Source organism: Cherax quadricarinatus, chromosome 60, assembly GCF_038502225.1.
Source record: "Cherax quadricarinatus isolate ZL_2023a chromosome 60, ASM3850222v1, whole genome shotgun sequence".
In the NCBI taxonomy this organism is placed as follows: Eukaryota; Metazoa; Arthropoda; class Malacostraca; order Decapoda; family Parastacidae; genus Cherax; species Cherax quadricarinatus.
Window position 1 is genome coordinate 17094365 of NC_091351.1, and position 14349 is coordinate 17108713.

Sequence of the window (14349 nt, forward strand, 5' to 3'; positions counted from 1 at the left end):
TACATAGAACACTTAACTCTGATATTAACCCTCCACTCAAACATCTCCTTGCCAACCTCAACAGAACACATGACCATAACACAAGGCACAGATCACTCTTTGATGTTCCTCGTGTTCATCTCACACTATGCAAAAACTCAATGCACATAAAAGGCCCTAAAATCTGGAATTCATTACCTGTAAATATAAAAGAAACACTACATGTTTATAAATTCAAGTCTCTACTCAAAGATCACTTACTCACCCAAAACCAAATAAATACTGAATAACTGAACCTTATAAATTGTATATCTTAAATGTTTCTCACAATTATATCACATAAATGTTAAACCTAAAACCCAATCTAACTTTATTATTTTTTAAATACACTACCTAACAGAATCCTTCATATGACCTGTCTTTGTAATACTCACTTGTGCTTTATAGTAATCTGTTTACATTAATGTTTTATCACTGACTTCATCATTGCTTAGTTAATCTTAAGTTAATTTTAAGCCAGCCCGTAATGCTTTGCATAGTATAAGTGGCTTTGGCATACTGCTCTTATCTGTATTTTTTTTGTACCTCTGTATGTGTGCACAAATTTATAATAATAAATAAATTTAATGAGACTCAGTATTGTTATTATCACCACTTGTGCAAGTCGTCTGCTCACATCTCACATTTGTTTATTTATTCTACTGTGGGGTGTATTTATCTTATTTATATGTTATGCATCGTGTTTATTATATAATTTTGAAAAAAATATCATGGATGGATTAATGAAAATGTGTATATTAACGTAATATACGACATTTAAATGACTCGATGTATGTAAGTTTATTTAGGTACAGGTATACATAAGTATAATTATCAGAGTATATATAAAATATGAAATAACTTTTAAAAACATTTGAAATTTTGGAGTTTCCAGACAAAATGGAGAGACTTAGTGCTTACTGAGCTCATGGAGAATGTAAACAAACAGGGTGGGGCACGGTGACCGTATTAGAAAGTCAGGTGGGGGGAGCCGTATAGTGAGTTTTGGTCATAATTTGAAATGTCCGTATTAGCGGAACGCCGTAAAGCGGAACGCCGTAAAGCGGGGCCCTCCTGTATCAACATCCGGGGTCCCAGACTTTTCAACATCTTACCAGAAGATATGAGAAACACTGCTGGAACAAGTGTTGAAGCCTTCAAGAGGAAACTAGACAAGTATCTTCACCAGGTGCCAGATAAACCAGGCTGTGATGGTTATGTGGGGCAGCAGGCCTCCAGCAGCAACAGCCTGGTTGACCAGGCAAGCACCAGATGAGCCTGGCCCATGGCCGGGCTCAGAGAGTAGATATACTCTTGAAATTCTTCAACGGTATAATGGTATGCAAGCGCATAGCCTCTTATACCATAATGGTTAAGTTTGTGGAGTAGGATGCTGTGGTCTGCTGTGTCAAGAGCTTTTCTTAGGTCAATAAAAATTCCTAGCGGATATTGGTAATAACCCTTATGTACGCTGGGAGGCAGGAACAGTCTCGGGCCCCTGACACTTATTGTGTTATCTCTTAACGTGCTAGTGACAGCCCTGCTTTTCATTGGGGGGATGTTGCATCGTCTGCCAAGTCTTCTGCTTTTGTAGGGAGTGATTTTCGTGTGCGAGTTTGGTACTAGTCCCTCTAGGATTTTCCAGGTGTATATAATCATGTATCTCTCCCGCCTGCATTCCAGGGAGTACAAGTTCAGGAACTTCAAGCGCTCCCAGTAATTGAGGTGTTTTATCTCAGTTATGCGTGCCGTGAAGGTTCTCTGTACATTTTCTAGGTCAGCAGTTTCACCTGCCTTGAAAGGTGCTGTTAGTGTGCAGCAATATTCCTGCCTAGATAGAACAAGTGACCTGAAGTGTGTCATCATGGGCTTGGCATCCCTAGTTTTGAAGGTTCTCATTATCCATCCTGTCATTTTTCTAGCAGATGCAATTGATGTTTATGTTGGTAATGCTGAATATTGTTGATGTGTGTGTTGGTGATGCTGAACATTGTTGATGGTTGACTCAGTTTTGATGCTGTGAAAACAAGATTATAGTTCAGCTCTTTATTGTACACCAGTATGTGACTCGTGTATTGCAGTGGTTGAATAACAGCTCCTGACTCCTGTGTGGACCAGAGCGTGTGTGTATGTGTATATGAGTATGTACGTACATACGTGTTTGAAAGTTGCTTCTTTACTTACTCCTTCTTCCTCATTTGCTTCTCTTACTCACTTCTTCCTCCTCTTCTTCCTCTTCCTCATTTCCTTCTCTTACTTCTTCCTCCTCCTCCTCATTTCCTTCTCTTACTTCTTCCTCCTCTTCCTCCTTTCCTTCTCTTACTTCTTCCTCCTTTCCTTCTCTTACTTCTTCCTCCTCTTCCTCCTCTTACTCACCTCCTCCTCTTCCTCATTTCCTGTTTTCCTCCTCTTCCTCATTTCCTTCTCTTACTCACTTTATTTATTTATTTATTTATTTATTTTAAATTTGTGCACACATACAGAGGTACAAAAAAAATACAGATAAGAGCAGTATGCCAAAGCCACTTATACTATGCATAGCATTACGGGCTGGCTTAAAATTAACTTAAGATTAACTAAGCAATGATGAAGTCAGTGATAAAACATTAATGTAAACAGATTACTATAAAGCACAAGTGAGTATTACAAAGACAGGTCATATGAAGGATTCTGTTAGGTAGTGTATTTAAAAAATAATAAAGTTAGATTCGGTTTTAGGTTTAACATTTATGTGATATAATTGTGAGAAACATTTAAGATATACAATTTATAAGGTTCAGTTATTCAGTATTTATTTGGTTTTGGGTGAGTAAGTGATCTTTGAGTAGAGACTTGAATTTATAAACAGGTAGTGTTTCTTTTATATTTACAGGTAATGAATTCCAGATTTTAGGGCCTTTTATGTGCATTGAGTTTTTGCATAGTGTGAGATGAACACGAGGAACATCAAAGAGTGATCTGTGCCTTGTGTTATGGTCATGTGTTCTGTTGAGGTTGGCAAGGAGATGTTTGAGGGGAGGGTTAATATCAGTGTTAAGTGTTCTATGTATGTAATAGGTGCAGTAATAAGTATGGATGTTTTGTATGGTGAGTAGGTTTAGTGTATTGAATATTGGTGGAGTGTGCTGCCTGTAGTGAGAATTTGTTATCATTCTAACTGCAGCCTTTTGTTGGGTAATTAGTGGTCTGAGATGGTTAATTGTTGTTGAGCCCCATGCACAAATTCCATAGGTGAGATAGGGGTAAATAAGAGAGTGATATAGGGCCAGGAGGGCTGACTGTGGAACATAGTACCGTATCTTCGATAGTATGCCTACAGTCTTGGAAATTTTCTTAGAAATTTGTTGTATATGTGTATGAAATTTGAGTCTATTATCAAGGTGGATTCCTAAGAATTTTCCCTCTGTTAGCTTTGTGATAGGTGATCCGTTTATCATTATGTTAAGAGGGACATCTGTAGCTCTGTTACCAAACTGAATGAAGTAGGTTTTGTCAATGTTTAGTGTAAGTTTGTTAGTCCTCATCCAGGTAGATATTTTCTGTAATTCGGTATTTATAGTATTGGCTAGTGTGACTGGGCTCAGGTGAGAGAAGACGTATGTAGTGTCATCTGCAAATAGTGTGGGTTTGAGTAATTGCGAAGCATTTGGAAGGTCATTTATGTATAGGAGAAAGAGAAGAGGGCCAAGGACACTTCCCTGTGGGACACCAACTGTAATTGGTTGCGCAGAAGAGTTTGCCCCATTTGCGTACACATATTGGCTTCTGTTGCTGAGGTATGACTTGAGGTAGTTGAGGGAGTGCCCTCTTATACCATAGTGTGACAATTTTACGTGGAGCAAGTCATGGTCAACTGTATCAAAAGCTTTACGTAAGTCAATGAAGATCCCCAGTGGGACTTCTTTTTTCTCTATTGCAGTGTATATATGTTCTAGCATGTGTATAATAGCATCATTAGTATTTTTATTAAGCCTGAATCCAAATTGGCAGGGGTTGAGTATGTTTTGGGAGATAAGGTAGGAGTAGATTCGTTTATGAATTAATTTTTCGAAGATTTTTGAGAGAGGGTGTAAGTTGGATATTGGCCTATAGTTATTCAACTCTGTTTGGTCTCCTCCTTTGTGGATCGGGGTGACCCTTGCTATTTTGAGTACTGTAGGGAAGGTGGAGGATTCAATGGATTTGTTAAAGAGTGTTGCAATGATTGGAGATAGCACTTGTGACACTTTTTTGTATATAAAGGGTGGTAAGGTACTTAAATCTCCTGCCTTGTTTTTTAGTGCATTGATAATAAGGGAGACTTCGTATGGGTTAGTCGGAGCTAGGAACAGTGTGTTCGGGTAGTTGCCGGTGAGGTAGTCATTTGGTGGGGTATCTGAGCTTGGGATTTTATTGGCAAGGTTTTGTCCTATAGTGGAGAAGAAATCATTGAGTCTGTTTGCTGTTTCTGTTGGTGGGAGTTGGGGTTCATCTGATTTTGCTAATTTTATTTCGCTATTTCGTGATATCTTTTTTGTTCCCAGAATTTCTGATAGGGTTTTCCAGGTCTTTTTAATATCACCTCGTAAGTTGGATAATCTGTTCTCATAATACAATTTTTTTGCCCTTCTTATCAGGCTGGTTAGGATTGACGAGTAACGTTTTGTTTGGTCTCTGGTTATGTGACCCATTCTGTACTGTTTTTCATATTGGTGTTTTGTATTTATGGATTTGAGAATGCTGGGTGTTAGCCAGGGACTGTTCAGTCTCTTTGCTGTCATCTGTTTAGTTTTTTTAGGGCAGTGCTTGTTATAGAGGTATTGGGTCTTTTTTAGAAAATTATTAATACATTCGTCAATATCTGTATAGATTTCTAGCTCAGTGTGCCAATCAGTGTTTGCTAATGCTGTTGTGAAGTTATTAATGGCTGCCTCATTGTGAAGTCTGAAGGTGACTTTAGTAGTGTCTTGGGGTAGTTTACCTAGAGTTGTTATGAGGAAAGTAGGGTAGTGGTCTGTGGTATTATCTGTAATTATGCCTGATTTTAAAGGGGATATGGTGTTGGTCCAGATGTGGTCAAGTAGGGAAACACTAGTCTCTGTAACTCTTGTAGGTTTTGTTACTGCTGGTAGTAACATACAATTACTCATTGTGTTTGTGAATTCAGTAACGTGTGGGTCCTGGTCTTGCAGGAGATTTATATTGAAGTCACCTGAGAGTAGTAAGTGATCTTTGTTCATGCGTGCATCAGTTATCATACTTCCTAGATTTTGACTAAATTGGCTAATGTTTGACTGTGGAACTCTGTAGATGTTTATCAATGTAAGAGGTTTTTGTAGGTATTTGGATTTGAATTTAGCTATTATATATTCCCCATGTTCATCCCTTGTGCAAGTATTAGTGATACATTCTAGTTGGTCTGAGTAGTATATGGCTGTGCCACCCCCTTGTTGGTCTGGCCTACAGTTGTGTATGGCTGTGTAACCAGGAATGGCATAGACATCTGTACTATCAGGCTTTAGCCAGGTTTCAGTTAGTGTAATGATGGACATATTGGCATGTAAGGAATTTAGTAATGCTATGAGGTCATCGTAATGCTTGCTTAAAGATCTGATATTGTAGTTAAAGATAGTTATGTTGTTGTTGGCACTGAGAAGTGCCTTTGATTGTTCTGCAGTGTAGTAATTACAGTAACTGTTTGATTCATTTAAGTCATTAAATAAGAGGTTGGTATCAGGATCAATGCTTGTAATCATAAGATTTGTAGTGAATCTATAGTTAGAATTAAGTATAAAACAAAGTAAATAGTCTTAAGCTAAAAAAGAGCACCTGGATTATTTAACAAATGTAAAATAATGAGCTAAGGGACTAATACAAATAAAGTGATGATCATATAATAGTGCTTGGGAATATGATAGTAGGTAGTACTATAAAGGTAATTTTTTAAAGTTAGAATTATAGTTTAAAATTATAATAAAAAGGGACTAATATAGGTTGTGGTGAACAACAAAGTGGTAATCAAATAAATGAGCTTTGGAATATAATGGCAAAATTGTGAGCTTATTCTACTTTAGCACCTGAGAATAGCACCTTGATTATTTTAACAGTTGTGGATATATAAACTAGGATAGTTATATAAGCTAAAATAAAGGAGAAAATATATAAGGGACTAAAATTAAGTAATGGTAAGAAAAGTTAAATGGACAGATGGTAGGAATTATAATATAAACTTATAATATAAAAATACAATTTGAAATGGTACTTGCAATTGCACTAGAATCTAGTATAGGTTGTTGACAAGATCAAGATTATAACTATAGATTTAAATTGACAAAATAAAATTCACAATTAAAGTACCAAAAGAATAATAGTAAAAAATCACAATGGTAATGTCTTGGTTATAATATGATAGTAAGATGGTAGACAGGTACCCAGGTACACAGGTACAAAGGATAATACAAAGGTTGGGGTTGAATATAAAAACTTGAAAATTTGGCAACAAAATGTTATGGGAATTATAAAATAATGTTTAATGTACAAAAGTAAAATTGACTGGTAGTAAATATGGTGTTTAATAAAAATTTTAATAAGTAATAATGATTACAAAAAAGTGAAAAAGTAATGTTTATTTCATTCAATATTGCACTGGTAGTTATACTTGAGGTTATATGGCAGTACAAGGTAATTAAGAGTAATCTAGGATAGTAAATGTGGTATTAAAACAGGTAAAGGTAATTAGACAAGTAATGGTTATTAAATGTCAAAAATGTTAAGAGTAAATAGAAATTTTAGTAAAAATGATATTTATTAATTTTAGTAAGTAATATCAATTGATAGTATTTAAAAAAATAAGAGGTAGTAATATGGACAGAGAAAGTATCAATTCAGCTAGTGTTCAAGAGAACAATAGTAAATAAGAAAATCACATAAGGTGATTTATGCTTACTAGTAAAATTACAAAATGAGGTAGTTGAGTATTTAATTACTAAGAGATTGTACAATGAAATTTGAACAATAATGGAGCAAAACATACACTACACTACGTAGGCTTTTAAGTTGGACATTGTTTAGTTATTCTCTGTAAGATTAGTATCCCTGAGAAATCGTGATAGATCATTCTCGTTCGTGATTGTGTACAGTTGACCTACATTTGTTTTCCTAACTAGAATTTTCCCATCCCGTGTGAAGCATTGGTGTATTGTGTCATTATTCTCTCGCTTAAGTTTTCTGACTCTATACAGGAGGTTCTGACGTTTTTTGGTAAGACACTCGTTTATGTATACCTCTTTCTTTACTTTAATAGATGCAATAATTAAGTCTTTTTTCCTATCATGTGAGTGGAATCTAAGCATAACACTTTTCCTACCATGGGATCCTAGTAACCTGGCTTCTTTTATTTCAGACTCTGGTACAGTAACACTAGTTTTGTCCTTTATGATCTGCAGAGTAATTTCTTTACTGTTTGTTTGGTTCATATCACTGGGAAAAAGTGGACTGTTAACTATTACTGCGTCCGATAGTTTATCTTGCTCAGTTTTATCTTCTTGGAGAGCAAAGTAGTCACTGAACTGGTTATCTAAGTTGTTCTTCCATTGTTTTACTGCTTCTTCAACCTTTGTATTAAGAGATATTATTTGTTGGGTATGGCTATCTATGACTGCTTGGATGGTCTTGTCACAGTTAGTCATTCCAGGTGTTGATAACTTTTGTTCAAGACTGAGGATTTTGTTTTCGAGTTGTGTCATCCTGGTGTCTTGTTTTGTTAGCGTCTCTCGAAGATTCATATTTTCAATAACTAAGTTGGAGATGCATGTCTTTAGGGTATCTGGATCGTTGGTCATACCTGAGAGACTACTTGGTAGGTTGAATCCGGGGAAGAGAGGGGAGGATGGGCTGGCGGCAGCCATGTTTGTTGTTATTGTTGTGGTGTCGCCTTGAGTTGTGGTGAGTGGGGTGGTTGCTGGGCCGGCGTCCTCCTGACTACACTTGTTGAATAGTTTATTTTTCGGTGTTTTCTTGCTGGCCTTGGTGCTGTTTCCTCTTAGATTGCGCCTCATAATACTACAGGAATTGTTGCTGTTAAGAAGAAGTTGTGGTATACAAAGCTTAGGGTTACGTTGTTCGGCTGGCAGCGGGGTGTTGCTTTCGGTTTGTGTGCAGTCTTCCTTTGATCTCTCTTATTTTCGATTTGTAGGTTTCACTGTTGGTAATCTTTGGTCATTCTGGGTGCTATGTTGGGTAGTGCAGTTTTGCTTGTAACTAGGTCATCATAGGAGCATTGGTAGCTCTGGTAGTTGGAGAAAAGTACGGAGCTTGGAAGTCGCTGCTGCCGCTGCCGCTGCCGTGACTCTTCATTTCCTACTATTCTTCATTTCCTTTTCTTTCTCAATTCCTCCTATTCCTCTTTTTCCCTGTCTTCCTTATTTCCTCCATGTTCTTTCCTCTCGTTCTGCCTCTTCATCTTATTTCCTATCCACCATTTCTGATTTGTATTAATTCTTGTCACTTCCATGAGTACGCTTTCATACCAGTGAAGAGCTCTTCATCCGAGGAGTTGAAGCTACTCTCTCCCTTGACTTGATTTATTATTACCTCCCTCCTCCAATGTACCAGGTGCTGTACAACCCCTACTGATTTTGAGCTCCCCATCAACATAACACCACCTTTAACTCTTAACCCTTAAACTGTCCAAACATAGACCTATGTTTACATGCATCACACTCCGACCTTGATTTTCTCCATTTGAAAGCATGTAAAAAAAAAAAAGTACATCTACATTTGGAGCGCTGCGTGAGCGAACTCAGATCTATGTTTGGACAGTTTAAGGGTTAACCCTAAATGTAGATCTACGTTCGATTTTACGTGCTTTGTGTAAAAAAAAAAAGTAGATCTACGTTCGGAGTGCTACGTGAGTGAACATAGATCTACGTTCGTGTGCGTAGTGCTCCAAATGTAGAGCTATGTTGTTTTTACATAAGAAAGCATGTAAAATCAGACGTAGATCTACGACCGTAGAGCTACACACGTGAACATAGACCTACGTTTGGACAGTTTAAGGGTTAATAATATAATTAAATGATAATGTAATAATAAAATAATAATAATATACTAATATAATACAGTCGGGCCCCCTGATTATATGGCAGAGATTAGGTTCCTGGCTGTTGCTGTAAACTGAATTGCCTTTTTTTGCTTTATAATGCATATTAAAGTTTGATAACATGTTTACACTATCATATATTAATTAAGCAATAGAGCCAGGCCTTAAAAAAATGATATGGCAGTAAAATGAATGTACATAATATTTTGTAAATTTGCACTCAAAGTAAGAAGAGCCTTACAACTCCGCTTTTTATCACAACTACCCTTAGATGCCATTTTAACACAAAATTGGTGTATAATACAGCCTCTCCTCACTTAGTGATGGAGTTTGGTTCTTAAGACCACGTTGGTAAATTAATTCGTCGCTAAGTGAGGAGCATACTATAATGGTAGTGGGTTTGTGTCATCTATCTTTGATATTGTTTTATTATCACCTTTACACCTTTTATAACATTTCTGGTATGATATTTTTAAATGTTTATACAGTAGTGTACTGTACTATATTGTAATAAACAGAATAGAGGAAATCAGCTCTAACATGCATTATTTAGGTATGCATACTGGTCAGAGAACCTGTCATAAGTCCGAATTGTCAGTAAACAAGTATACATCTACCATCCGACTTACGACCTGGTTGGCATACAACCACTCAATTTATAACCACATTTTGTATGCCAAATTTCTGGGAAATAAACAACTGTTTGTGTTGTACACGTACACAGTGTTTATCCTAAACCTTACAGTATAAAATACAGTACTAACAGCAGAAAAAGTAAAGTAAAAAATGAAATACCAAAATAAAACAATAAAATAAAGCCATTACAAAAATGTAATGTTGATATTCAGTATGTACCTCTGTAATCTTTTGACTCCCACCCACAGGATGGATATGGGGTGCATCATAAAGATATTAAACTAACTGATATTCAGTAGTAAGGTTTGACTTTCTTCCATTTTGACTTATGACCGGTCGGTTGGAACCAAGCTCAGTTGTAAGTCGGATGGTACCTGTACATTGCTAAGTGAGGAGAGGCTGTATACGCAATAACTTTAAAGCACTTGAAACTTTGTAAAAGTTTCCTGACAGAATCCAAAGAGACACGGAGCTCATGGAGGGCATAAACAGAGAAAATGGTGCGTGGATGCCCAGCTGCCATAATAGTGAAGTAGGTGCCATATATTTGAATAATTGGGTATAATTGAAAACTGCCGTGCTAGCAAATCACTGAGAAGCAAAGCGCCATAAACCGGGGCCTGCCTGTAATAATAAAATAATATTATTATTATAAAATAATATAATACAGTAATGATAACAATAATAATAATAATCATATTTTATTTTATATTTTATTTTTATTTTGTTTTATAATTATTATTATTTTTTATTATTATCACACTGGCCGATTCCCACCAAGGCAGGGTGGCCCGAAAAAGAAAAACTTTCACCATCATTCACTCCATCACTGTCTTGCCAGAAGGGTGCTTTACACTACAGTTTTTAAACTGCAACATTAACACCCCTCCTTCAGAGTGCAGGCACTGTACTTCCCATCTCCAGGACTCAAGTCCGGCCTGCCGGTTTCCCTGAACCCCTTCATAAATGTTACTTTGCTCACACTCCAACAGTACGTCAAGTATTAAAAACCATTTGTCTCCATTCACTCCTATCAAACACGCTCACGCATGCATGTCCGAACCACCTCAACAACCCTTCCTCAGCCCTCTGGACAACAGTTTTGGTAATCCCGCACCTCCTCCTAACTTCCAAACTACGAATTCTCTGCATTATATTCACACCACACATTGCCCTCAGACATGACATCTCCACTGCCTCCAGCCTTCTCCTCGCTGCAACATTCATCACCCATGCTTCACACCCATATAAGAGCGTTGGTAAAACTATACTCTCATACATTCCCCTCTTTGCCTCCAAGGACAAAGTTCTTTGTCTCCACAGACTCCTAAGTGCACCACTCACCCTTTTCCCCTCATCAATTCTATGATTCACCTCATCTTTCATAGACCCATCCGCTGACACGTCCACTCCCAAATATCTGAATACATTCACCTCCTCCATACTCTCTCCCTCCAATCTGATATCCAATCTTTCATCACCTAATCTTTTTGTTATCCTCATAACCTTACTCTTTCCTGTATTCACTTTTAATTTTCTCCTTTTGCACACCCTACCAAATTCATCCACCAATCTCTGCAACTTCTCTTCAGAATCTCCCAAGAGCATAGTGTCATCAGCAAAGAGCAACTGTGACAACTCCCACTTTGTGTGATTCTTAATCTTTTAACTCCACGCCTCTTGCCAAGACCCTCGCATTTACTTCTCTAACAACCCCATCTATAAATGTATTAAACAACCACGGTGACATCACACATCCTTGTCTAAGGCCTACTTTTACTGGGAAATAATTTCCCTCTTTCCTACATACTCCAACTTGAGCCTCACTATCCTCGTAAAAACTCTTCACTGCTTTCAGTAACCTACCTCCTACACCATACACCTGCAACATCTGCCACATTGCCCCCCTATCCACCCTGTCATACGCCTTTTCCAAATCCATAAATGCCACAAAGACCTCTTTAGCCAGGTGTTTCACTGTAAACACCTGGTCCACACACCCCCTACCTTTCCTAAAGCCTCCTTGTTCATCTGCTATCCTATTCTCCGTCTTACTCTTAATTCTTTCAATAATAACTCTACCATGCACTTTACCAGGTATACTCAACAGACTTATCCCCCTATAATTTTTGCACTCTCTTTTGTCCCCTTTGCCTTTATACAAAGGAACTATGCATGCTCTCTGCCAATCCCTAGGTACCTTACCCTCTTCCATACATTTATTAAATAATTGCCCCAACCACTCCAAAACTATATCCCCACCTGCTTTTAACATTTCTATCTTTATCCCATCAATCCCGGCTGCCTTACCCCCTTTCATTTTACCTACTGCCTCACGAACTTCCCCCACACTCACAACTGGCTCTTCCTCACTCCTACAAGATGTTATTCCTCCTTGCCCTATACACGAAATCACAGCTTCCCTATCTTCATCAACATTTAACAATTCCTCAAAATATTCCCTCCATCTTCCCAATACCTCTAATTCTCCATTTAATAACTACTCTCTTCTATTTTTAACTGACAAATCAATTTGTTCTCTAGGCTTCCTTAACTTGTTTTATAATATAAAATAATAATTTAATAATAATGTGTTTCAGGTTGGTTGGGTGTCCACCATTCTGGCACAGAAAACAGATGGTGATGCTGCGTAATATTATGGAGGGCAAGTACTCCTTCCAGTCTCCAGAGTGGGAGGATATTACTGGTAAGAGTTTGTCTCTGTTATATACCCCATACACTATTATGTGAGAGGTAGCCACATATACATTATCATGTGGGAGTTAGTCACCCATACACTTGTCACTAGTATGGAACACATGCAAACAGAGACTGTTACTAGACATGAATGGTTAGCTTGAGTCACACTGAAAGGTCACTGATGCTGACCTCTAGTTTCAAACACTTGCCTCAGGGCTTACCTCAGGCAGCATGTAGGAGTCATGCTGAAAGGTATGCTGGCAGACAACTTGAACATTTCTACCATTTAACTCTAAGCAGAGCAGTTGTGCCTTATTTCAAACACAATCACTACATTTGAACACACCACACTATTATTTGAGAAGTAGTAACCCCATTCACTATTATATGGGAGATAGTCACCCATACACTATCATGTGGGAGGTGATCACCTTTACACATCATGTGGGAGGTAGCCAAAAAGTTACAGAGGATCTAATGGGTTTAGAGAGTGGGCATCAGTGTAATAGTAGCAGTAATAATGAACTGATTATTAACTGCAGTAGTAATGAGTTTAGTCATGACAGTTAAGGGATTAATGTGCGTTAAAACACATTAACCCCTTAACTGTCCAAACGTAGATCTACGTTCACTCACCCAGCACTCTGAATATTTTGAAAAGAAATTTTTTTTTTTATATGAAGAAGACTTTTTTTTACATAAAGTAATATAAAAAATTCTAGAGTCAATACTTATGGAGATATAAGGTCGCAAAGTTGGCACTTGTCGCTCATTTGACGGCAACAGGAAGCACTGCCACTTCCAGAAGTGTTTCTGACATTCATTTTTTCTCATTTTTTTTTTTAATTTGTATAATTTTTATGTTCTGATAATTACAATTTGTAGTAGTTCTTGTGATTTTGTAGTTAGTCTTTGTCCTGATACTAATATTAGGTACTCAAATAGTACTCATATAGTCACAGACACACTGACAGGTGAGCATTTTCACCTACCTTAGTCACATACTGTTATCTAGAAATATGTACACCTACCATCCGACTTACGACCGAGTTCGGTTCCGAGAAACCGGTCGTAAGTTGAAATGGTCGTAAGTCGAACTTCACTACTGAATATCAACAAAACATTTTTGTAATGACTTTATTTTATTGTTTTATTTTGGTATTTCATGTTTTACTTTACTTTTTATGTTACTAGTACTGTATTTTATACTGTAAGGTTTAGGATAAACACTGTGTACAACACAAATAGTTGTTTATTTCCCAGAAATTTGGCATAAAAAACACGGTCGTAAGTCGAGTGGTCGTAAGTCGAGCAGGTCGTAAGTCGGATGGTAGGTGTACATACAGTGGTACCCCGAGTTTCGAGCTTAATCTGTTCCAGGAGCTCGTTCTACAGTCGAAACTCAAAGCAATATTTCCCATAAGAAATACTGTACTGTAAATATAATTAATCTGTTCCAGAAACCCAAAAATATTCACAAAAAAATACATTTTATAGAGATTAATTATAGTTTTGCATATACACAACAAACATGCATAGTACAATTAGTAATAGATAAATAAACTTAAATAAACATACAAAATAACATTTTTACTTATCTTTATTGAAGACTGTTGATGGCATCTGGAAGATAGGGAGGAGTGAGGGAGGCTTGGTGTTTGGAGTGGGAATCCCCTTCCATAAAGACTTTAGGTAACAAGTCCTTTTCTGGGGTTACTTCCCTTCTTTGTCTTTTAATGCTGCTAGGACCAGCTTGAGAGTCACTGGATCTGTCTAACAAAATAACTGTCCTCAGTCCTCTGTTTCTGGTGCCTCTTTGAGATGTCCCTGAAGTGGGACATGGTTCTGTCACTGAACTTTTTGCAGAGATGGCTTGTTTCAGCTTGCTCAGGGTGGTACTTCTCCATAAACCTTTG

The 14349-nt window shown here is 37.3% G+C and overlaps 1 protein-coding gene across 6 annotated transcripts in view; it reads left to right on the forward strand.

Moving 5' to 3' along the window:
• Positions 1–14349, forward strand: part of PhKgamma (phosphorylase kinase gamma) — a 411214-nt gene that overhangs the window by 249694 nt on the left and 147171 nt on the right. For all 6 annotated transcript variants that reach the window (XM_070097983.1, XM_070097984.1, XM_070097981.1 and 3 more), the window contains one exon: positions 12334–12440. In XM_070097983.1, coding sequence (XP_069954084.1) covers positions 12334–12440 — 107 coding nt within the window. The remainder of the gene's footprint in view (positions 1–12333; positions 12441–14349) is intronic.